This window comes from Geotrypetes seraphini, chromosome 7 (genome assembly GCF_902459505.1).
Source record: "Geotrypetes seraphini chromosome 7, aGeoSer1.1, whole genome shotgun sequence".
NCBI lineage: Eukaryota > Metazoa > Chordata > Amphibia > Gymnophiona > Dermophiidae > Geotrypetes > Geotrypetes seraphini.
The window spans coordinates 147,000,490-147,026,653 of record NC_047090.1 but is presented as its reverse complement, the minus strand read 5'-3'; the positions used below and the strand labels follow the sequence as shown (position 1 = coordinate 147,026,653).

Genomic DNA, 26,164 nt, shown 5'->3' with positions numbered 1-26,164 from the left:
GCTAAGATTTGCTGATCTACCTTTGGACAGTTTTTGGTTGGATACCGCCAAGGAGTTCCCCCTTCTGGCAAACAAAGCTATTTTGACATTGCTCCCATTTTCCACTACATATCTGTGTGAGATTAGCTTTTCAAGCATGATTGCTATAAAAACCAAATACAGAGAGAGACTGAGAGCTGTTGACGAAGAGCTACGTGTGTGTCTTTCTTCGATTCCAGCCAGAATATCAGCTTTGTGTTCAGCCAAACAGGCCCAGGTTTCGCACTGAATAAAGTATTTTATAATTTTTCACTATTCTGTTTACTTAATATTTCATAATAAAGTAATTATAAAATACTTTCTTTGTGTTTATTTGATTCCTATTCAAGAGAATTACTTTATATATAGTCAATATAGGCACAGAGTTAAATTTTTTAACATTTTCTAATGGTGGTGTGCCTCGTGATTTTTTTCATGAAACAAGTGTGCCTTTGCCCAAAAAAGGTTGAAAAACACTGCCCTAAGGTACATAAGTTGTTCAGTTTCATACTTACCCCAGCCTACCCAGCTGCTCAAGCTTTGGAACTTGTGGGCCATAGGTTTCTATTTGAAGTGGCTGGTACTCGTACAAAGCTTCCGCAAGCTTTGCTTTAGGTGCTGATGAGAAGAGGTGACCCTATTAAAGAAAATAAGAGAAAAGAGAATTCTTACCAGTAGATTTTTTTTATAGCCAGATGTACATTAGTAGTATAAGCTTGCATATGTGGAAAGGTATTGTCTAATATATCAACCATTTCCTGATTGTAATTACATTTTTATGTAGTGAGACCGACAGTATGGAATTGTAATGGTTGGTTAGCTATAATTCTTTGGAAACAGAAACATTTATTAAAGTCAGACTGGTTGCAAGATTCCATCTGCTTTCTAATATCAATAGTGAAATCATTAAGTAAGAATTTAATTTATCAAATGCAATATCAAACAAATAGATCTCAAGACCATTAGATTTTGTAACTAATGAGTCCCTAATAGTCTAGATTTGTCAGAAAAGTTACTGTAATTCCTTCAAGCACTGTTTTGCATGCTACTGCATGCCCATAAACTTTCACAGAAAAAAAACCCCTTGATTTCTCATTAAACATTATTTCAATACATTTCCTTTTACAAACAAAAAGCAATCCCATAAATACCTGAATTCACTAAGACCTTTTTTGACCCAAAAGTTTCATTTAAATCTTTTATACTTCCAATTTAATCTGAATCAGGGCAAGGATATGGCACCATGAGCTTTCACTCATAACTATCCAGAGGATTTCCCCCTGTTTTACTGTTAATTTAATTTAAATTATTTGTATAGCTTGTTCTACAGTTATCAACATAAACAGGTTCACAATAATAACAACAATCATTCATAAATACATATGGAATAGTTAAAATATAGATAACAAGAAAATTATATAAAAATCTACAAATATATATTGGCCCCCCATTTACTAAGCTACATAAGCTGCTTAAATAGGAGGGTGCAATCAAATCTTTTAGAGCTACGTAACAGGTTTACTGCTGTATTTTGCAAATGCTAAAGATGCATGAAATTTGTAGAGGTGATGCCTACATAAACAAAGTTGCAGTAATCTAGTCTATGATAAATGTGTGGATCTACAGTATCTAGACGTGGTTTGCTTCAATGTTGCAAGATACTACAACAAAGAAAATAGGTATTTATTTATTTATTTATTTTCTTTCTATACTGTTCTCCCAGGGCAGCTCAGAATGGTTTACATGAATTTATTCAGGTACTCAAGCATTTTCCCTGTTTGTCCAAGCGGGCTCACAATCTATCTAATGTACCTGGGGCAATGGGGGGATTAGGTGACTTGCCCAGGGCCACAAGGAGCAGTATGGGTTTGAACCCACAATCTCAGGGTGCTGAGGCTGTACCTTTAACCACTGCGCCATACTCTCCCCCTCTGGGAAACTGTTAAGGAGGCAACAAAGACATAGTTACCCTTACACCTATCCTCATAGGGTTATTTAGAAGTCATAAGAATGGTCATAACAACTAAAATACTATATGTGCTCCAAATACCCCCCAACAGTCCTGCTGCAAGTGCTATATATACAACTAAAGTTGCTTTTGATTAAGTTTCTATGGAAAGATAAGCCCCCTCCCCCCAAATTGCCTTTAAAAGGCTAAAACTAACAAAGAACAATAGCATGGTTAACTTCTCAGATTTTACAAGCTACCGTGCTCCATCTTTCTCCTTTGGCAAAGGGAGATACTGGATTAAAGATACAGATCAAGCAGGAAAACCTATATGGTTAAAAGTAGAGCAGCTGCTGGTAAACCAATGCCTATCAAGATTCTGGCAGAGACAATCCTCTTTGATGACTTTCAAAATGTTACATCAATTATGCTCACCAATTGGTCATTCCAGAAGTTAACACAATATTTAAATACTTCTGCTAAGTACCCAAGTAATACACCCCTTTGGCACAATGGAAAAATCAGTATAACTACACCACTTGGTTGGAAGGGATGGCAAAATAATGGTATACGGACAACAGGGCAACTACTAATTTTAGACCCTTAGCAGAGTTGTAGTTTGCCTACAATATAATACTTTCATTGGGTATAGCTGAGTTAATCCGTTACACCCCTTCCCTTATCTGTTTTGTTATTATGTTGGAGAAACAAAGAAATCCCTGCTTTTATATATATATATATATAAAATCTTAGCTTTAGAACCCATATTATGAGTGTTCGGTATACACATTTATAAATCATAAGTATATCCCCATCTAGTTTTTTTCCACCAATCTAATTTTCCAGTCACCCAGCCAAAGAACCTATCAGATTTGTCTCATAAGAGTTATCTCAAGTAAAATACGGCTGCCTTAGATCCTGTAATCCACTGGATTCCTGAAACTGCACTATCCTCTATTTTAGCAGCATTTCCATTAATTGACAAAGTTTAGAGCGGAGCTACCAGAACTTCCCGCTTAGTGCTAATATTTGATACTGTTTCAATCCACTATAACAGTTTTATCATCACTTACAAATTAGATGACAATGCAAATGATCAAAAAATAATAATCTTAGATGAATTGTGTTACAAAAGGACAAAATGGTTAACTGTCCTCAATGCTAACCACTGACATGCAAACACAATCATCAATTCAACAAAATTTATTTGAGAATTTGCACTATTTGATCCCCTTGATGTTTTCAAACCACACTCATAAATTCAACAAATTACAATATTGTTCCCTACCCTGCCTCCATCCCTCACATCTGTTCCTCCAACATACTATTATCTGCAATACAAAGAGGACAAATAGAAAACCATCTAAAATAGCATATCTCCTCTTACTCTTCATCTCCCTCTTGCCAAGAACTTTCAGTTCCCACCAATGTATCTCCACCCCCCATCCCCTAACTCCCCTACTATCCTTTATGTCCAACAACAGCTATGGATAAGCCTCGACTCTAAAACCAGCTAAGCCTACAAACACTTATTTGACACTCTCCTACCCTTCATCCCATCTCTATCTATTGAATAATGTCCTGGTGTATTATTTATTATTATTTATTCAATCTGGGTTGAGACGAAAACAAAAACAACTGTGGAGAAGATGTCCAAGATGCAGGCTTTATTGAAGATACAATCTTTTAATCCACATGATCTTCCTCAGGGGTCCTTGAAAAGTCCTAAGGAAAAGAAACGTGGCTCAAAGGCTAAATACAGTCCTGCTTGAGGATGTTGAGAATGAGATTATGCCCTCTCAGACTAAGTGTTTTTTTCTTTCTGGAAGAACCCAGGGCCTCCCTCACCTCCCATACTGCAAGCAAATGCAACTGATTCCCCCAATGCCAATGTTCCAGAGGTTCAGGAGATACCCAAGATTGGAGAATACATTCCCTGGCCACCAGGATCATTTTATGGAATAGTTGTCTCCCCCAAAAGGCCCTTGGTTTATCCAAAAGTAATTGTTCTGGGGAGCCTATGAAGTTGCAACTTAAAACAATTTGGTCAAATAGTGTGTCACTACAACCCAATAGCATTTAATCATCAAACAGCTCCAGAATGAGTGGTCTAAAGTATTTTTGACTCTATGACATTTGCATAAAGAAGACAATATGCTCTGTACAATACGCTCTGTACAGGACCCTAAAACAACATTCCTGGAGCCATGCACAGGAGTTATAGTCATTGTTGTAATTTGTTTTATTGTTATCTTATTTCATAGCTGTTTTTATTATAACCAGGGCTGTGGAGTCAGATTCAGAAGCAATTTTTAGGTTACTGGAGTCAGAGTCAGTGAAAATGGGCCGACTCCTACTCTGACTCCTAATAGAGTTAAATTGTATGTCATGCAAATATTATAATGCTTACATTTCTTATTTCACAGATAATTTATTAACCCTTTTTTTTTCAGGATATGTTTTACTTTTTAGAATATATTTTGATATCAAGTTCTTTGATTAATACAAAATGTAATATATTTTATGAAGTTTATATTAGTCAAAGTGGCACCTAGAGAATGACAGGGACAAAGTTTATCCTCGTTCCCGCAAACTCTTTCTGATCCCATCCACACAAGCCTCAAATAATTATCATTTTATAAATCACAAATACAGGCAGTCCCCAGGTTAAGAACGTGTTCCATTTTTTAAACCGTTTTTATGTTGAATTTGTATGTAACTCAGATCTTGTACAGTACTCAGTCAATAAAAACATTAAACATTAAAGAAACAGTCCTTAAAATAAAGTAGTATAGTTTAAATAGAAAGAAAAGATAGGAGGTTTATACTTACTTTTCATTCTTCATCTGTTCCATTGTTCCCTTTCCACTACTACATTTCTCCCTTTCATCTCTCTCTACAAAAGATCGCAGAAAGAGGAAGACAGGCAAAAATATCTGGAAAAGTTAAGAGAGGTTGGTCGTGTAGTCAGGAAAGTAAAGATGCAAATGGAAGAAAAAATAGCTGACATGGTAAAATGGGGAGACAAGACATTTTTTAGACATATTAGTGATAGGAAGAAGTACAAAAGTGGCATTGTGAGACTCAAAGGTGAAGGGGAGGAATAAGCAGAAGCTGATAAAGAAAAGGCCAAATTGCTTAAAAAATAATTTTGTTCTGTGTTCATGGCTGAAGCGCAGGGAGAGGGACCGCAGAAGACAAACGTGAATAGGGATGGAGGGGTAATAGCTCCTGATCGATTTTCAGAGGGTTGTGCTTGTGAGGAGCTAGCTAAAATAAAGGTAGACAAAGCGATGGGGCTGGATGTTGTACATCTGGGGGTGCTGAAGGAACTTAGGGAAGTTCTGGTAGCTCCGCTGACTGACCTTTTCAACGAGTCTCTAGAGTCGGGAGTGGTACTGGAGAAGGGAGGATGTGGTCCCTCTCCACAAAAATAGAAGTAAAGAAGAAGTAGGGAATTATAGGCTGCTAAGACTAACTTCTGTGGTAAGCAAATTAATGGAAACGCTTTTAAAACAGAGCATGGTCAAGTTTCTGGAATCCTGTTGATTACAGGACCGGAGGCAAAATGGATTCACTAGAGGTAGATCTTGTCAGACAAATCTGATCAATTTCTTTGACTGGGTGACCAGATAATTGGATAGAGGTTGTGCGCTAGATGTGGTGTATTTAAATTTTAGCAAAGCCTTTGACAGTGTTCCACACAGACGTCTAATAAATAAATTGAGTGCCATTGGGATGAGTCCCAAAGTGATGAGCTGGGTCAGGAACTGGTTGAGTGGAAGACGACAGAGGGTAGTGATCAATGGAGATCGCTCTGAGGAATAGAGTAGACAAGCCGGATGGTATGAATAACATGAAGAAAGACCTGGCGAAGCTTGAAGAATGGTCTGAAATTTGACAGCTAAAATTTAATGATAAAAAATGCAAAGTCATGCATTTGAGCTGCAAAAACCAGAGGGAATGGTACAGATTAGGGAGTGAAGAGCTTATGTGCACGACAGAAGAGCGGGTCTTGGGTGTGATTCAATGTGATGATCTTAAGGTGGCCAAACAGGTTGAAAAGCTGATGGCGAAAGTTAGAAGGATGCTAGGTTGCATAGGGAAAGGTATGGCCAGTACAAAAAGGATGGAGTCGGTCCAGAGAAAGGCTACTAAAATAATGTGTGATCTTCGTGATTAGGCGTATGGGGACAGATTTAAAGATTTCAATCTGTATACTTTGGAGGAAAGGCGGGAGAAGAGAGATATGATTCAGACATTTAAATACCTACATAACGTAATATAAATGTGCATGAGTCGAGTCTCTTTCATTTGAAAGGAAACTGCAATGAGAGGGCATAGGATGAAGTTAAGAGGTGATAGACTTCAGAGTAATCTGAAGAAATACTTTTTTACAGAAAGGGTGGTAGATGCATGGAACAGTCTCCCGAAAGAGGTGGTGGAGACAGAGACTGTGTCTGAATTCAAAAGGGCCTGGGATAGGCATATGGGATCTCTAGGAGAGAGAAAGAGATAATGGTTACTGCGGATGGGCAGACTAGATGGGCCATTTGGCCTTTATCTGCCATCATGTTTTTATGTTTCTAAGTTTCCTCATGCTTCTGTACCTCACGCCTCTCCCAGTACAATGTCCAATATTTCTCTCTCCCTCCCTAAGCCCAACAATTCTCCTCTTTCTTCATTTCCACATGTGCACCATTCTCTCTTTCCCTCTCGCTCAGACTCCCATGCCCAACCATTCTCTTTTATTCTCTCTCCCACCTCAGCATTTCTTTCCTTCACTCCCTCCATTCTTCCATCCTATGTCCCAGTTTTGAGAATTTATATCCGCTGTCTATATTTTGCACTGTTCAGGAAGAAATTAATTTCTTTATATTTCTCTGTTGTTGTAATGCATGTAGAGTCTGGCATCTTAAAGTTCAGTGACCAAAGCCAGGTGTTCTGGTAGAAATGAATGTTGAGAAGCATACAATGTGATTTGTGTAGTTTGATTTTGTGGTTAAGAATTATGTGTTATTAATAAGATTATATTGTGTGTATATATAAAAAATGAATAGGAAAAATGGTATTGTAATTACTATTATTATGGAGCGGGGTCAGGGGTAGAGCTTGGGAAGGGTCTGGGGTGGAGCTTTTGCTCCCCCCCCAACTTAAAAGCATTCCGCTGCCTATGACATAAGCTGCTTCAATTTGGACCGAAGTACAAATCTAAATTCCTGAAAATACTCCTCAAAAATGCTTGGCTGTGTAAAAACATCCCTTTATATCTCAAAGCAACAAGATTTTGTCAGACTACTCTGATTTAACTTCTTTGACTGGGGGGAAGAGTCTCAAAACTTACCGTACCCCTAATGATGTTCACTAAACCTGTTCCAGCCAGTTTGTATTTTAGTGTCCGATTATCAAAATGGTTCACCAGGGTCTTTTCTGAGCTTTCTAGCAGTCTTCGACTCTGCCATGCAAATGTAATACAACAAGGTCACTAATATTAAAAATGAGCACTCCGGGCAATTTTCTATCATTGCAGGGTGATTCCCTAACCTCACTGTACTACATTTGCGGGCAAATATTTCTGGCAGGGTCTGCGCTGTTATAGCCTTACTTTCCTATTAGTGCCTAAGCACTGATTGGCTCAGGCACTAACAGGAAAGTAAGGTTTGACAGGTCAGACCCCTCCCCTCCCCCGTCAAATTAAAAAAAAAAGAAAAAAGAAGAGAGACCACAAATCAAAGATCGGCAGAAGGGATGCCCACTCCCTCCTGCCGCCGCCAAACAACCCCCCCGACCCTCCCCCAACAGTGGGAGGGATTCCCACTCCATCCCGCCACCATCAAACAACCCCCCACCACCCGGCAGAGGGAGGGATGTCCACTTCCACTACCCCCAACGACCCCCCTAGATTTATCACTGGAGTCCTTTGCCGAGCTGAACACCTTTTCCTGCTGGATACATCAAGCCTTTAATGAGCTTTTCTATAGAACAGCGAGTACAAGTGTCTACTTGATGCTCAGGCCCCAAACACTGTAAGCACCAACTGTGCGGGTCAGGGATTGAAATAGGGCGCTGGCACAACAGCACTTTTTGAAACTGCACAAAGGTTTAGACATGGATGGAAAAATCTCAGCAGCAAAGTCAAAAGACTCAGTGGTGATACTGAGGTCAAAAAACGCCAAAGTGGAAAAAAGAGGGCCCAAAGGCCCCACTGAGGTGCAAAAAAAAAAAAAAACCAACTTTTTTTTTTTTAAGAGCAAAGAAGAAAACTATAATAATAAAACAAAGAAAGCCAAAGTGCAAAAAAAAGAAACATTGACAGGAAGGCAACGCAATTTTGGACTGAGTCCCCCCAAAAATAGCACTCCTTCACTCCATGGAAAATGAAGAACTGAGGTACCACAAGCCGATGTCAGGCAGGAAGGCACTCGCATATGAATGGTGCAGGCAGTCACGAAGTTTCTAAAAACAAAGTGGCATTGCATTTTTGACACTGTGCATACCGGGCTGCCTGCTTGTCCTAGGAAAATTAGCTTTACTTTCTAGTTAGAAAATATTAAACAGCATATCTTGTTAACCCTAATAGGATAGCAAGCCTCACAGGAGATCCCATTTTACCCCATATGAGGGCGTTTTCCAAAACTGCCAGAATAGTTTGGTGTTAGGTGCATTATTTAATAGTACATAACAAGACAATCCAAAGACAGTTAAACACTGAATGCCTTGATGGAACTATAAAATCAGAATAAGAATCATTCATTCAGTAGCAGATCTTTCAAAAGTCCAGGGTTAATCTGAAGCTGAAAACTTTAGCTACACAATCTTCTTTTCCTTTACTATAAAATAGGAATGTAAAAGCAGAACAAGGAAAACCAGAATAATGGTTTTAGAAAGCTAAACTTTAAAGGGAAAGTCTTAATCCATATCTCTTGAGAGGAATGTAAACCATAATACACATTTTCAGTAAATACAGAAAACATTTAACTTGGATAATTTTAGTATCAAATAAATAATAAAGAAAATTACAAGCAAATTTAATTTAACATGGTTTAGAATTTATGGGCACCCAGAATGCACTAGCTGCTAAGAAATTAATCTTCCCACACAGTGTTTGACAGTTTGAATCCTCGTTTTGAGTTTTTACATCCTATTCACATTAGATATGCATCTCTGTCTATGTAATGCGTGCTTGATGCTGTGTAATGGTTTTGTAAAAATTTCATGGGAAAATCTGCTATGACAAAAGCTGAGCTAGTGAAAAGTATTTAACACCTCCAACTAATAGTATAATCTAATATAATAAAATGCTAGGCCGCGCATGCGCATTCAAAAGTCGTGTTCCCTGATCCGTCGTGGAAACACGAGTGCGCATGCACGGCCCCGGCTGCGGCTTTCAAATTAAAAAAAAAAGTTACACAGCTGCGGCGGCCTTCCTCACCCCCGTCTCTCACTCTGCATGCTACCGGCTCCTCTCTCGAACTGCACCAGACTCTGCTGTTCTTCGGTCTGCCCTGCTCCTTGCCTTACTATATTTTTAAGTTGAAAGACGAGGCAGCGGCTCCTCTCGGGATCCCCACCTGCGTCGGAAGTCCAATGCAGTCGGGGATCTTGAGAGGAGCCGCCGCCACCGTGTCTTTCAAATTAAAAATATACTAAGGCAAGGAGCAGGGCAGAACAATCTTCAAAATTGCGGCAACTCGATCTCCGTTCCTCCGGGGGGGGGGGGGTCTAGCTAGGAGAGGGATCGCGGCCACTCAGCGCACCCAGCGAGGAGCCCAGCGACTTTCCGCTGCCCGGGACCCGAGTCATTTGCCGCCCCCCCTCTTCCCTTACCGCGGGTCCAACTGGCGATTTAAGCAGCATGTGCAGCACTCTTCACATGCTGCTTCGGGCCCTTCTACTGCCCTGATTTGCTCCGGACGTGTAAGAGTAAATCAGGGCAGTAGAAGGACCCGAAGCAGCGTGTGAAGACTGATGCACATGCTGCTTGAATCGCCATGTGTAGTCGGGCCCACGGGAAGGGAAGGGGGGGCGGCAAAGGACTCGCGACCGCGTTTGTAGTCGCGACTGCGGGAAGAGAAAGGGGGGTAGAGGAAAAGCTAATGCTGCTGCACAGAGAACTGGTGTGGGGGGAGGGAAATGGAAGGGGGAGGGAATACTGCTTTGGACAGACAGACAGAGGGAGGAAAGGAGACAGAAAGAAAAGAAGAAAGACTGGGCAGGTGCACAGGGAACTGGTGTGGGGGGAGGGAAATGGAGGGGGAGGGAATGCTGCTTTGGACAGACAGACAGAGGGAGGAAGGGAGACAGAAAGACAAGAAGAAAGACACAGGGGCAGGTGCACAGGGAACTGGTGTGGGGGAGGGAAATGGAGGGGGAGGGAATGCTGCTTCAGACAGACAGACAGAGGGAGGAAGGGAGACAGAAAGAAAAGAATAAAGACACAGGGGCAGGGAGATATACAGAAAGACAAACAGACAAAGAGGGCCAGGGACAGAGACAGACAGAAAGAAAGACAGCGGGAGTCGCATCAGGAGGGGTGCAGGATGCCGCAGAGGGAACTTTTCCAATGGGTGCAACTGGGCAGCTGTCGGGAGCCTCTGATCAGGGGCAGAGCAAGGTAAGTGTATCATAGGGATAAGAAGGAGGAGGGGGGGAGAAAAAGGAAGGGACGCCTACTGCTGGACAGGGGGAGAAGGAAAGAGGTGCTGATGGACGGGGGGGTGAAGAAAAAGGAACGGAGGCCTAATGTTGGACAGGGGGAGAAGGAAGGTGCTGCTGGACAGGGGGGAGGTAAAACAAAGGGAGAAGGGCTGCTGCTACATAAGGAGAACTGTGAAGGGGTGGTGGTGGACACAGGGGAGGTAAAAGGAAGGGAGAATGGACAGGGGGAGCAGGCAAGGGGTGGTGATGGACAGCCAAGGAAAAAGAAAGACAGAAAGAAAGAAAGCGGCTAAGGAAAGAGAGAGAGAGAGAGAGAGAAAGAAATAAAGAGAGACACACACACATATATTCTAGCACCCGTTAATGTAACGGGCTATAAGACTAGTAGTATAATAGTATGATACTTAAGTATTAGCATGAGAACAGCTTTTATACATAGAAAAAATTATATATAGGTCTCCAACTAAATTTAATGAAGATGGCCTCTCATAAAAACAAAAGAATAGTCATAATGGAGCAGATCAATGATTCATCTAGTCCAGTATTCTGCTTCCAAAAGTGGCCAATCTAGGTGGCAAGAACATAAGAACATAAGAACTGCCATCTCCGGATCAGACCCATGGTTCATCGAGTCCGGCGATCCGCACACGCGGAGGCCCAGTCAGGTATACACCTGATGTAGTTTTAGTCACCCATATCCCTCTATGCCTCTCATAAGGAGATGTGCATCTAATTTGCCTTTGAATCCCAGCACAGTGGATTCCTTAATAACCTCCTTTGGGAGAGCATTCCAGGCGTCTACCACTCGCTGCGTAAAACAGAACTTCCTGACATTTGTCCTGGACTTGTCCCCCCTTAGCTTCAAACCATGTCCTCTTGTCCGTGTCGCGTTGCACAATGTAAATAATTTATTTTCCTGCTCTATTTTATCGATGCCTTTCAGCATTTTGAACGTCTCGATCATGTCCCCTCGCAGCCTCCTCTTCTCAAGGGAGAACAGTCCCAGTTTCTTGAGTCGTTCCTCATATTCCAAGTTCTCCATACGCATGGCAGATTTGCAAATAGTACAAAAATTCCATACTACTGATCCAAGGGACAACAGTGGCTTTCCCCATTTCTAGTGCAATAGCAGTCACATACCGTATTTTTCGTTCCATTAGATGCACTTTTCCCCCAAAAAAGTGGGTGGAAATAAGAGTGCGTCTTATGGAGCAAATACCCAAAGCACCCCCCCCCTTATTTAAATGCTGCTGCTCTCCCCTCACTGGACGCGGTGCCCTCCCTTGCTGAGAGCAGAGCACAAGGTTGGCTGGCTGCCTGTTCCCTACCACTTCCCCAGAGAACTGACGGCAGACGCGGCTGCCTTCTCTTCTGTTCTCGTGGCATAGCAGAGCACCAGGCTGCCTGCCTGGTCCAATGCCACTTCCCGTGAGAACTGAGTTCTCGCGGAAAGCAGCGCAGGACCAGGCAGGCAACCTGGTGCACCGCTATGCTGCAAGGAAACAGAAGAGGAGGCAGCCGTGTCTGCCGTTCTCGGGGGAAGTGGCGGGGAACAGGCAGCCAGCCTTGTGCGCCACTCTCAGCGAGGGAAGGCCCAGAAGTTAAAAAAAAAAAAGGTACGTGCCGGGGGGGGGGGGGTGAGGAGGATGAAGAGGGCCGGGGTCTGCCCTGCCCTGCCGATCCGAGCTAAAAAGAGGGAGGAGGGATAGGCTGGGGCAGGCCTGCCTGCCCTGCTGAATTAAAAATAAGGAGGGAGAGGCCAGGGCTTGCATGCCGCCTGCCTTGGGGGGGGGGGGAGCGAGGGGAAGAGGCCTACCTGCCTGCCTGCGTGTCCCTACCTGCCTGCCAGCCACTAGGCTTGCCTGTCCTGTGCCCTGTCTTCCCTGTCCCGGCCTACCACTAGACCACCAGAGGGGGGACAGGGTACAGAGCATGGCGTGGAGGGGGGAACAGGGTGCAGAGCTTGGCAAGGAGTGTGGCGTTGGGTGCAGAACCTGGCAGAGAGAATTTGGTTCAGAATGTTTTTTCCTTGTTTTCCTCCTCTAAATGTAGGGTGCGTCTCATGGTCAGGTGCGTCTAATGGAATGAAAAATACGGTAAATGCTGCCATACTAGGACAGAGTCCTTTTTCCAAACAATCCAGGTCACAAATACCTGGCAAGATCCCAAATGAGTAAAGCAGAGGATGTGGTAGCAGCAGTTAGGGTAATACGTTCAAGAGCTTAACTATTCATTTTAAATTATTACCATGTAACTTCAGGGAGTGTCCCCTAATCTTATTACTTTTCGAAAGAAATGGTGTGGCGTTAATGTTAATCCACTTTTCAAGGTAATACAAAGAAATAAAACAAAAACATAAAAGTAACACTTTTCTATTGGACTAACAATGTATTTTATGATTTGCTTTCAAAGGTAACCCCTTCTTCTTCAGATCAGACAAGAATAAACAATTGATTCACATTTACTAATTTTTTCCACTCGGGATTTTGTAGACCTCTATCATATCATCCCCTCCCCCAGCCGTCCCCTTTCCAAGCTGAAGAATCCTAACATCTTAAGCCTTTTCTCATATGAGTTTCATCCCTTTAATCATTTTGGTTGCCCTTCTTTGAACCTTTTCTAATTATGCTATATATTTGAGTTATGGCAACCAGAACTGCACAAATACTCAAGGTGAAGTTGCACCATGGAACGATACAGAGGCATTATAGTATTATTATAGAGTCTAATTTTCTATCCCATTCCAGAATCTGACGTACTCAGTATTCTTCCCATACACATGGAGAGAAAATAATAAGTAAATCTGAGTCATAATCAATAACAAAAATATTGATGTTCTATATTTTCTACACTTTATTCATTTGTTTCATTTATTAGAGACACTGAAGATGTTAACACTGACAGAAAAAACAAATTTATAGATAGAACAGAAATTGTATTCTAACACATGAAATACAAGTAATGACTTTACTATGCATCCATTATTAAAAAAAAAAAAAAATAATAATATTCAGACACTTATAAGCGAGTTCTCTAAAGACAGCAGCTCACCAGCAACATAAGTGAGACATGTAACTACATTCTGTGCCTAATTAAGATTTGTCTCAGGCCTTTCTGGAAACACTTAAAGGCCTTTACTCTGCTACCACAGTCTTACTGATCCATCTCAGTGTAGATAATAGAGTTTTAATTTGGAGAGAATAATTCCAAGAATAAGCAGTTTGATTTGTCTGACTGGTGAATTACTTTCTTCAGAGAAGATACAGTTTTCCACCGTCACACAAGTGTAATTTTCTAGCTAAGGGGTACTACCAACATATGGCAAAAGTATTTGCTAGACTAAAATCATTTTTATGTTTTTAAATTCCCTTTAAAAGTTATAAATCGGAGAAGAAAATCACAACAAAAAAGTAGGCCATGGGGTTATGGGATGGCATGAGTTCAGTTCTATCCTTCAGCAATGCTGTGAAAATCAAACGCTTCATACCTACTATCCTGCTGAGAGGCTGAATCTATATAGTAATAGGATATAAATTTGTGAAATGAATTCCACATTGCAGCTTCACAAATATCAACTGAGGTGGTCCTTAGGTGGACAACCAATATTACCATGACCCTAGCATTATGAGACCTACCCTTGCATAACAAACTGGGATACAATCTGCTATTCAATCTCAAATAGTACCATTTTGTCCTTGCAATCCCAATCCTATCAGGGCCAAAGAAAACAAAAAACTGGGTGAACTTTCTATGGGCTTTAGTCAATTCAGGATAAAAGGTAACAGCTCTTACTGGGTCAGACCAATGGTCCATAAAGTCCAGTAGCCCATCCTCATGGTGGCCAATCCAGGTCACCAGTATCTGGCAAAAACCCAAAGAGTAGCAACATTCCATGCTACCGATCCAGGGTAAGCAGTGGCTTGTCCCAAGTCTTTCTCAATAACAGAATATGGACTTTTCCTCCAGGAAATTGTCCAAACCTTTCTTAAAACCATCTACGTCCAAAGAAAGAAGGGCATGTTCATCTTTAAGGAGATGTGGCATAAAGATGGAAGAATCACTAGGCCAGGACCTCAATAAGTCTGAGCCAAAGTGACAGCTATCAAAAATGCAGCCTTTCACTTCAGGTTCATGAAACTAAAAAAGAACCACCTGGATAAGAACTATGTTGATAGTCAATGATACCATGATGGCTTGAATTAAAGTAAGTTCCATAAAAATCTAACAACTAAAAAGCTACACAAAGAAGGAGGTTTCTTCTACACATTTGTAAAGTGACAACTGTGCTAAATATTTTTTTAGACCAGATTCCTAAACATATAAAAGATATTTAAGCATTTACTGTGTGGGATAAGAAAAATATCTAGGACCTCACTTGTATACCAGACTACAAATCTCTTCCATTTGAAACCATAAGATCTCCTGGTGGACTTTCTCCTGGAAGCGAGGACTTGAGACATCTTTGAGAATACAGATACTCCTCGTGTAATGACCAAGTTCCGTTCCACTAGGTCATTAAGTGAATTGATCGATAAGCGAGTAGCTGCCTTTTTGCACCATTTATAACATTTTTAGTACTGTATGCTATACTGTATTTATGTTTATACAGGGGTGTATTGTATACTATAATAAATGGACTACAGAAGAGGAAATCAGCTCTAACATACATTACACTATACTTAGGTTTGCCTACTTTAAATACAGGTAATCATTTTTACTATATGTATTTATTCTGAATAAAGAAAAGTTCTAAAGGAAACTCCAACTTGATAACTATTTCAATTTGCATAACTCATATTAAAGAACATAAAAATATTGTACTGTAGTTATTGAACCCTTCAAAGTGTGGTAGTGGTTCAGGGTCATCAGTGTTATCACTGGAGTTATCAGCATAACTCTTACATAAAAATACTGTGCAATCAGCAAAAATGATAAAATTGTACACTGTACCAAAAAGTAAAGTTACTGTTTACATGGAGGGGCATAACCAAAACATACATCTAAGTCTGATTTGGGCATATGGTGCTAGACGCCCAAATTTGGCAGTGGGAAAATGCCCATTTTCGAAAAATACATCTAGAATTTTTTTTCTACAAAATTCATCTATCTGGACATCCAGGCTATTGCTCATCCAGACTGCCAGGCCGTCCATGTTCATACTACATTTTCAACCAAAATTTTATCCAAGTCCCAAATGCCCAAAACAAGACTATTTGGAAATGGGAGTGGCCAATTTTGTAATGGACTGGCCACCCAGACATGGCAACAGACCAATGGGGCACCTTAGATGGCACTGCTATGAATGTCACAAAAAGGGTGCCAGATAAACATCTCACCAGAACTCCCTTATAGGTTATGGTGAGCCTCCCAAAACCCACTATATCTACCTGTCTACAACCGCAATAGCCCTTATGGCTGCAGGTAGCATCTATATGGTAGCAGAGTAGGGTTTGGGAGGGTTTTGTTGGGAGCACATGTTCCACCATAAATGTAGTGGTTAGAGTGGCTTATGGGCCTGGGTCCTCCTCTCTATGGTTCACTAGCACCCCCTTCCTCCTCAGGCTATTTAAGACACCTGTGTGCAGCTCTACCAGGCTTTCCTATACCAGGTGCTGATGTTCTGGAGACATGTACCTTTTTATTCTGATCTTTGTGGGGGTGTAAGGGAGTCAGTGAACACTGGTGAAGTGTGTGTGGGTCTTTACTTTGTCTCTGCAATGGTTATCTGGTCATTTTGGATACCTTTTTGGCACTTATACCTGTTTTTACATCGTCTAACTCACAAAGTTTAAGTTTCATCCAGGATGTCTAGTAAAACATTCGATTATCCCTGCAGGACAACTAAGTCTAGGTCAGCCCCCATCCCGCCCACATACTGCCCTAACTCCTCCTCCAGACACGCCCTTTTCAGCTCTGGGCGCACAGTGGCATTCAGAGGCTTAAAAAGTCCCGTGACATGTCCAGAAAGTCAGTTTGATTATTGGCACTTGGACGACTTGTCTTTTAAGTTGTTCAAGTGCCGACTTGGGCGGGTTTTTAGACGTGTTTAAGTTTTGATTATGAGCCCCTTACTGTACAGTAAAAAAAAAAAAAGACTTTCAGATTAACAATTTAGTCTTCAAACCCTTCAATGTGTGTAGTGGTTCAGGATCATCGGTGTAATCATTGGAGTCATCAGCAGGGTTATCAGGAGTTGTAGATAATGGCAAGGAAATTGAAGGACTTGTAGGGGTAGGGGTCCAGGATGTAGCTGGGCTCCGTCTCAGGTATGTTCAAGGCCCAGTTAAAAGCCCACTTTTTGAAAGTGCTTTTGACTTCTAACTCCTCTCATCTTGGGTTCTGCATCCCCAACCCTATATGTCATGTCTGTCTGTCTAAGTTAGATTATAAGCTCTTCTGAGCGGGACCATCTATAAATTTCAAAATGTACAGTGCTGTGTATGCTTTTCAGCGCTATATAAGTGATAAGTAGTAGTCGTAGATGATGTTGAAGCTGCAGCACTGTGCTGAGTAAAGAAATGCTCAATCCACTTCTTGAACTTCATCAGCTGCTCCTCAAAAGCAGCAGGTGTAGCCTCCTAAGTCACCTGGGGGTCACTGGAAGTGGGGTATGGGGGTCTTTGAAGGCTGGCAAATTCTCTCCAGTGTCATGAAGAATGAGTGATCCTAACAATTTAAGCACTTCGAAGACACCTGTGATCTTAGTGCCTGGATAATCCTGATCCCTCACTCCAAAGATGTGTGGTGATGATGTACATTAGCCTCTGCTTGGGTTCTGGCATTGCAGTTCCTTGGCACCAATGAAGAATAGGTAAACTGGAACAGACCAATAGTCCATCTAACCTAGTATCCTGTTTCCAACAATGGCCAATCCAGATCACAAATACCTAGAAGAAACCCAAAGATCTCTCAATGCTCAATGTTGAGAGTGATCGAGAAGCTCTCAGTGCTGATGCATCCCCAATGTCTACTGCAGCTTTGAGACCCATGGAGAATGATGTTTCTAATTCCATAATCAAGCGCACCCTAAGTACAAATAAAAAAGCCAAAAACAAAAAACTATTACTGTTGGGGGATTCCATCATCAGAGGCATTAACCTTGGAACACAGGGCGAGGAGACCAAAATAGTGAAATGTCTTCCAGGATCCTCAGCTACCAGGAGTTCCAGGCAAATACTGACTATAATTAAGGAAGAAACTAAGGATTTTAACACTGATGTTGTTATCCATCTGGGAACAAATGACCTGGCCAACAACTCCACACTTGCAGCACAGAAAGCTTTTCGGGAGCTTGGTGAGGGCGTGAAACCTTTTGTAAAGACTTTAGCTTTTTCTGAAATACTGCCTGCATATGGAAAAGGAGAGCAAAGAGTGAAAAACACAGAGGACTTTAATAGATGGCTCAGAGCCTGGTGTCATCAAGAAGGCTTCAGGTACATAGGAGGGTGGGGAAATACATGGAAGGACAAGAAGCTATATTGCACTGATGGGCTACATATTACTACAGCAGGAAAAAGAAACCTTGCAGAGAAATTTAGACAATATTTTTCTAGGCATTTAAACTAGAAGGTGGGGGTGGTGTATGTACGAAGGACAATTATAGAGACCACCCCGGCAAAAGAAAAGATGTGATAGTAGTAAAGGCTGCAACATAAGCAATATCAGCAACTCATTTCTTAGTATTGCAACGGAAAGTGAAACGACACAAAAATCCATACGAAAAAGGAGATTATCGCTGAAAAATAGCTGGAAAGCGATGACCACAAATGCTCGCAGTCTAAGCAACAAAGTTCATGATCTGCAAGCCCTGATATTAGAGGCAGATCTAGATATTGTTGCTATCACAGAGACATGGTTCAGTGAATCACATGGATGGGATGCAAACATACCGGGATATAATCTTTTTAGGAAGGACAGAGATGGTCATAAAGGTGGAGGAGTAGCTCTCTATGTAAAGATCAATATCCAAGCGACCGAAATGCAAGGGACCTGGGGAGAGGAAGAAGCGATATGGATTGCTCTGAAAAGAGAAGATGGAACTTCTATCTACGTGGGTGTAGTCTACAGACCTCCGACTCAATCGCAGCAAATTGATAAGGATCTGATTGTGGTTATCCAAAAGTTTGGAAGGAAAGAGGAGGTTCTGCTGATGGGAGATTTCAACCTGCCGGATGCGGACTGGAATGTTCCGTCTGCGGAATCGGAAAGAAGTAGGGAGATTGTGGATGCCTTTCAAGAGGCTCTGCTCAGACAAATGGTGACGGAACCCACAAGGGAAAAAGCGATATTGGATCTGGTCCTCACAAATGGAGAGAGTATCTCTAATGTTCGAGTGGGTGCTCACCTGGGTAGTAGCGATCATCAAACGGTTTGGTTTGATATAACGGCTAAAGTGGAGAGCGGCCACACGATACTTAAAGTCCTAGATTTCAAACGTACGGACTTTAATGCAATGGGAAAGTACCTGAAGAAAGAGCTGTTAGGATGGGAGGACATAAGAGAAGTGGAAAGACAGTGGTCTAAGCTGAAAGGAGCGATAAAAATGGCTACGGACCTTTATGTGAAGAAAATTAATAAAAACAAGAGAAAAAGGAAGCCGATATGGTTCTCCAACCTAGTGGATGAGAAAATAAAGGCGAAAGAGTTGGCGTTCATGAAATATAAAAAAATCCAAGAAGAGGAGAGCAGAAAGGACTACAGGGTGAAACTGAAAGAAGCCAAGAGAGAGATACGTTTGGCGAAGGCACAGGCGGAAGAACAAATGGCTAAAAATGTAAAAAAGGGAGATAAAAATTTTTTCAGATATATTAGTGAAAGGAGGAAGATAAAAAATGGAATTGCTAGGCTAAAAGATGCTGGGAACAAATATGTGGAGAATGATGAGGAGAAAGCAAATGTGCTAAACAAATACTTCTGTTCTGTGTTCACAGAAGAAAATCCTGGAGAAGGACCGAGATTGTCTGGCAAAGTTACACGAGAAAATGGAGTAGATTCTGCGCCGTTCACGGAGGAGGGTGTTTATGAGCAACTTGAAAAACTGAAGGTGGACACAGCGATGGGACCAGACGGGATCCATCCCAGGATACTAAGGGAGCTCAGAGAGGTTCTGGCGAGTCCTATTAAAGACTTGTTCAACAAATCTCTAGAGACAGGAGTGATTCCTGGGGATTGGAGGAGAGCGGATGTGGTCCCTATTCATAAAAGTGGTCACAGGGATGAAGCAGGAAACTACAGGCCGGTGAGCCTCACTTCAGTTGTTGGAAAAATAATGGAAGTGTTGCTGAAAGAAAGGATAGTGTATTTCCTTGAATCTAATGGGTTACAGGATCCGAGGCAACATGGCTTTACAAAAGGTAAATCGTGCCAAACGAACCTGATTGAATTTTTTGATTGGGTGACCAGAGAGCTGGATCGAGGACATGTGCTAGATGTAATTTACTTGGATTTCAGCAAAGCCTTTGATATAGTTCCTCATAGGAGGCTGTTGAACAAACTTGAAGGGCTGAAGTTAGGACCCAAAGTGGTGAACTGGGTCAGAAACTGGCTGTCGGACAGACGCCAGAGGGTGGTGGTTAATGGAAGTCGCTCGAAGGAAGGAAAGGTGACTAGTGGAGTCCCTCAGGGTTTGGTGCTGAGGCCAATCCTGTTCAATATGTATGTAAGTGACATTGCTGAAGGGTTAGAAGGAAAAGTGTGCCTTTTTGCAGATGATACCAAGATTTGTAACAGAGTAGACACCGAAGAGGGAGTGGAAAATATGAAAAAGGATCTGCAAAAGTTAGAGGAATGGTCTAATGCCTGGCAACTAAAATTCAATGCAAAGAAATATAGAGTAATGCATTTGGGGATTAATAATAGGAAGGAACCGTATATGCTGGGAGGAGAGAAGCTGATATGCACGGACGGGGAGAGGGACCTTGGGGTGATAGTGTCCGAAGATCTAAAGGCGAAAAAACAGTGTGACAAGGCAGTGGCTGCTGCCAGAAGGATTCTGGGCTGTATAAAGAGAGGCGTAGTCAGTAGAAGGAAGAAGGTGTTGATGCCCCTGTACAGGTCATTGGTGAGGCCCCACTTGGAGTATTGTGTTCAGTTTTGGAGACTGTATCTGGCAAAAGACGTAAGAAGACTTGAGGCGGTCCAGAGGAGGGCGACGAAAATGATAGGAGGCTTGCGCCAGAAGACGTATGAGGAGAGACTGGAAGCCCTGAATATGTATACCCTAGAGGAAAGGAGAGACAGGGGAGATATGATTCAGACGTTCAAATATTTAAAGGGTATTAACGTAAATCTTTTCCAGAGAAAGGAAAATGGTAAAACCAGAGGACATAATTTGAGGTTGAGGGGTGGTAGATTCAGGGGCAATGTTAGGAAATTCTACTTTACAGAGAGGGTGGTGGTTGCCTGGAATGCGCTCCCGAGAGAGGTGGTGGAGAGTAAAACTGTGACTGAGTTCAAAGAAGCGTGGGATGAACACAGAAGATTTAGAATCAGAAAATAATATTAAATATTGAACTAGGCCAGTTACTGGGCGGACTTGTACGATCTGTGTCTGTGTATGGCCGTTTGGTGGAGGATGGGCAGGGGAGGGCTTCAATGGCTGGGAAGGTGTAGATGGGCTGGAGTAAGTCTTAACAGAGATTTCGGCAGTTGGAACCCAAGCATAGTACCGGGTAAAGCTTTGGATTCTCGCCCAGAAATAGCTAAGAAGAAAAAAAAAAAAAAAATTTCTTTGAATCAGGTTGGGCAGACTGGATGGACCATTCGGGTCTTTATCTGCCGTCATCTACTATGTTACTATGTTACAATAGATTGGAATTATCTGTGCATAAAGAATCTGTTTAAACTATTTCTCATAATCGTGAATCCCCCTCTTTGACAGTAGTAGTTGATGTTGAAGCTGAGAACATAATTGCAGGCACCAAATGAATTATCAAAGGCAGCAGGTAAGAACTGGTGTGCTTGTGTGGTAAGACCTGCTTAGAAGTTCTAGAAACCTAGGCTGGAGTACTTTTCCTGTTTTGTAGCGGAGAGATGTTGCTTTTTTACAAAACTCCCCTGATGCAGATGTTGTCAACACTGACGATACCAGTATCAATCGATGTTAAGTATCAGCATCGGAGTCTCTAGCCATAATTGATGCAGTTGATCCAAAATGTTTCTCAAACTGCAATTTCCTGGTCTTAAGTGATGTCTTTTGCAACTTTAAGCAGAGCATGTTAGAAGGATCTCGAATGTAGAGGACCTAGGCACTGGAGACACAAGTTATGTGGATCTTTGCCCAAAATGGCCCTGTGACATCGAGTGCACCACTTGAAGCCGCTAGACGCTTTGGACACAGAAGGAAAAATCACAGACTCATGGTTAAAGGACTCAAAGGTCCGGGGAGGTCGAGTAGATGGTATACTGAAAACAAGTTGACACTCCTGGCCTGAGAACAAGCTGAAAAGGTTTCATAGGCCCAAAAAACAAAAATTAATCAAAACTTGAAAATTTTGATTTGAAACGAAAAGGAAATATCAAAACCAGAAAATTATGACTAACAGAACAAGAAGGCACAAAAAAATATGCACAAAATACATGTAGAAAATACATACACTAGAGAAACTCTGAGAACAGCTTCTCTATTCTGCTAAAAACTAAGAACTGAAGGTCCCATGAGCCGATGTTGGGCGGGAAGGCAATCTCAAGATTTTTCAAGTGACAGTATACTTTTGTACTGTGTGATGTCACCCACATGTGAGAATATGTGCCTGCTTGTCCTCAGATAAATGATGGCTTTGGTTGTTTTTTTAAATTTTGATATACTTCCTTCCCTCCCCCCCCCCCCCAGATATCAAAGCAGTTTACAATACATTGAATAGTAATCAGGTACTTTAAGCATTTTCTCTATCTGTCCCAGTGGGCTCACCATCTAACTATGGTACCTTAGGCAAAGGAGCGGCACCAAAACCTCAGAGTGTTAAGAAAGCAGCTCTAACTACTAGGCCACTCCGCCACTGCCTCCATTAATAGACCATCCCAGACTTCAAAAGACCCATTGTTTCTAATAGCCCAGGGGATTATTAGACTATAGTATATTAAACAAATAATCAGGCATCTACATTTTGTCACTTTAGTTCAGAGAACAGAATTTGTGTCCCAGAGTGCAGAGCTGATATGAAATCGAGAGGCTGGCTCCAAAATGACTTGTAGCTACCTATAAAAACATAGTTCTTTTCAGATTATACTCACAGTAACGGTTCCCAAATTTTTCCATTCAGTCTATTTACATCACTATAGAATAAAATGATGTTAAGTCAGCAGGGGATACCAGTAAGTCCACACACAATTGCTGAGATTCTTGGTCTTATAAATACATCCTAAGACTGCACAAGAGAATACTACTAATACTATTATTATTTCTAGAGCGCTACCAGATGTACACAGCACTGTACAGTCATGACAGAGACAGTCCCTGCTTGAGAATCTAAACAGACCAGACAAACGGAATACTTTAAGGCTCTCCCTGAAATCAAACCCAAGGCCTCCCAAGCTAAGCACTAGAGACTTGCAGTTGAGCAACAAAAGCTGCTTAGATGCGATGTGAGCTCCCAGAAATATGAGCATAAGGTAGAGAAGGAGAAGCCAGCAGGCCCAGCAAGAAATTGTATTTTCATGACACTACATGAGATAGTCCAGTCCTTGCTGGTTCAAAATTTTTCCGTGGGTCTGACATATATCTACTGTTATCCCAGCTCCTTGTGCTGCTTCAGTGCAAATTCTTACCTACTTGCTTTACATGAGTCCTACTGTACCCTTGATTTCTGTCAGATGCCCAATTCATAGAAACAAAGAAATATAATGACCGATAAAAGCCAAATGGCCCATCCAGTCTGCCCATCCACAGCATCCATTATCTTCTCCTCTCCCTAAGAGATCTCACGTGTATGTCCTACACTTTCTTGAATTCCTGAACCACAGTTGATTCCTGTTCTTGTCTAGTTTTTGCCTTGCTTGACTCTGCTCTGGACCTAGCCTTTCCATCCACAATCTTGCCCAGAAGAGGTCTGACAAATACAGGAGAGCTCAAACACATTTGCCTAAGCTATCATCTTAAAAGAGGCCTTCAGCAATAACAGTTCCCTTAAAATAAGACTTCATGAATCTACCTGTGATTTAACTGATAAATAGAGGAATAGGATCTATATATTTATCTTTTTAATCCTCTATCTGCTTACTAACAGTAAAATTTCAGATTCCTTCAGGAGCTAGCACCATTAGAAGACGCTTTCCTTAAGTCTGATGACCGCAACTGTTGAAAGAATGACCCAAGGTCTCCACTTAATTGCAATTACAGTGGTACCTCGGTTTACAAGTGCACTGGTTTGCGAGTGTTTTGCGATCCAGCATCCCTCCCCCCCTGCTCGCATCACCCCCCCCCATCCACCCACCTGAACACATTGCTTACCCCCCATCTGGCACCCGGCACCATCGCACAGGACATGCCGGTGCCCGAAGATCTGACTCCTTCTTTTTGCTGGGCCTTGAGCATCTTCGCATGCTCAAGGCCTTCGAGATCCTGCTCTCTCTGAGATTCTCGAATCAAGTGAGTTTCTCTTATTTCTATGGGGAAACTCGCTTTGATAAACAAGTAATTTGGTTTACAAGCATGCTTCTGGAATGAATTATGCTCGTAAACCAAGGTTTCACTGTACACTGTTTTGTATCGTAGCTTCCTTAAAACTTAGCATATACACTGCAGTCCTATATTAATGCCATGTCAACAAATCCAGCTAAGTCTGAATGAAAATTAGACATTTATAAAACAATGTCTCCAGGAGTAAAAATTAGGCATTTTATTTTATGAAAAGGTGAAACAAGTGAATACATGATAGGTCATAGAAACATAGAAGCATGATGGCAGATAAAAGCCAAATGGCCCATCTAGTCTGCCCATCTACAGTAACCATTATCTCTTTCTCTCTCCGAGAGATCCAAAGTGCCTATCACAGGCCCTCTTCAATTCAGACACAGTCTGTTTCCACCACCTCTTCCGGGAGACTGTTCCACACATCTACCACCCTTTCCGTAAAAAAGTATTTCCTTAGATTACTCCGGAGCCTATCACCTCTTAACTTCATCCTATGCCCTATCTATATGGATCATTCAATTTTGCTTTTACACTAGTTTTGTAAATATAATATTGAAATACTTTTCTTTTTAATGTACAAATCTAATCTAAACAAAAAAGCCTCTACCCTTTAGATTACATTGTGCATGAATCATACAATGAGCATACCTTTAAAGAATAATAAATTGCAGAACTCCTAAGCCTTTTTGGAAATAACTGTCTACTAGCAGCAGTAATTTTCCACCAGTTGCTATAACATATGTCCTTGCCAATCAGACACATTTGCTGTAGTGCATTCCAGAGTTCACTAATTAATCTCCACACTAACCCCCATCAATGGCTGTTACCCATTTTAACATGATCATCACTTCTTATTTAAAGGGACAGCAACCCCTTGACCATCAACAAATCTAAATTTAAAAATTAGATTCAATCTCAGTTTCACAGTACATTCAGGCCCTTAGTATTTGCAAAGGTTTGCAGTTAATGCAGAGTAATTGCCAAACTTTCAAGATAAGTGTTGGTAACATTCCAACATTTTTAGGAGGGCAGCCACACTGCTAACATGGGTCAAGGTTCACTACCATTCATTTAATGGTACATTAGATAACGTGCAATACAGTTAGCTATACCTCTTGAGGTGGCCCTAAATGCTTTGCTCATATTAATGTTTAATAATGGCCCAAGCATTAACTATAAGGCACAGTCCCTTTCTATTCCATGATCTAACACGCTTATTTCTGTTAGCTGTTTAATTCATGAATTTGCATAGATGAAACTGTTAACATAATACCACACTAACAGCACACAGCTTACATTTGTATTTCTTTATTTCCCAAGGCGGGTCACAGTAAAGTACATACACAAACAGAATCACATACAATACAACAAATCAAACATCAATATAAGAACATAAGAATTGCCGTTGCTGGGTCAGACCAATTCAGTACATCATGCCCAGCAGTCCACTCACGTGGTGGCCCTCTGGTCAAAGACCAGCGCCTAACTGAGACCAGCCCTACCAGCGTGCATCCTTATAATAATAATAATGTAAAGCCTCCTAAAATTACAAAGAGGCAACCAGCACCTCGCATCAGAAAACTATAACTCAAGTCTCATAGTTCATCTTATAGAAGAGATGTTTCTTCAACATTTTCTTAAAATTACTCAAACTAGATTGCTATCGTAAATTTCCCGGAAGTTTGTTCCACTCGCAAGGACCCATACACGAAAATATGCTAGCTCTAGACAAGGGTAGCCGCAGCTGTTTCACTGTCGGAATATATAGGTCATCGTAAGTCACCGAGCGCAACCTACGCTGTCTTTTTATTGTTTACATGCAGTACTCAGATTTCCCAACATCTGTCACTAACAACCACCTTAACTATAACACAAAACCAAAAAAGCTGCTAGCTTTCAAAAATAAATAA

At 41.5% G+C, this 26,164-nt stretch overlaps 1 protein-coding gene across 1 annotated transcript in view; it reads right to left on the bottom strand.

The window, feature by feature from the left end:
• MNAT1 (MNAT1 component of CDK activating kinase) overlaps window positions 1-26,164 on the bottom strand; it is a 294,602-nt gene that overhangs the window by 90,809 nt on the left and 177,629 nt on the right. Inside the window, exon 8 of the mRNA XM_033951181.1 lies at window positions 534-655. Coding sequence (XP_033807072.1) covers window positions 534-655 — 122 coding nt within the window. The remainder of the gene's footprint in view (window positions 1-533; window positions 656-26,164) is intronic.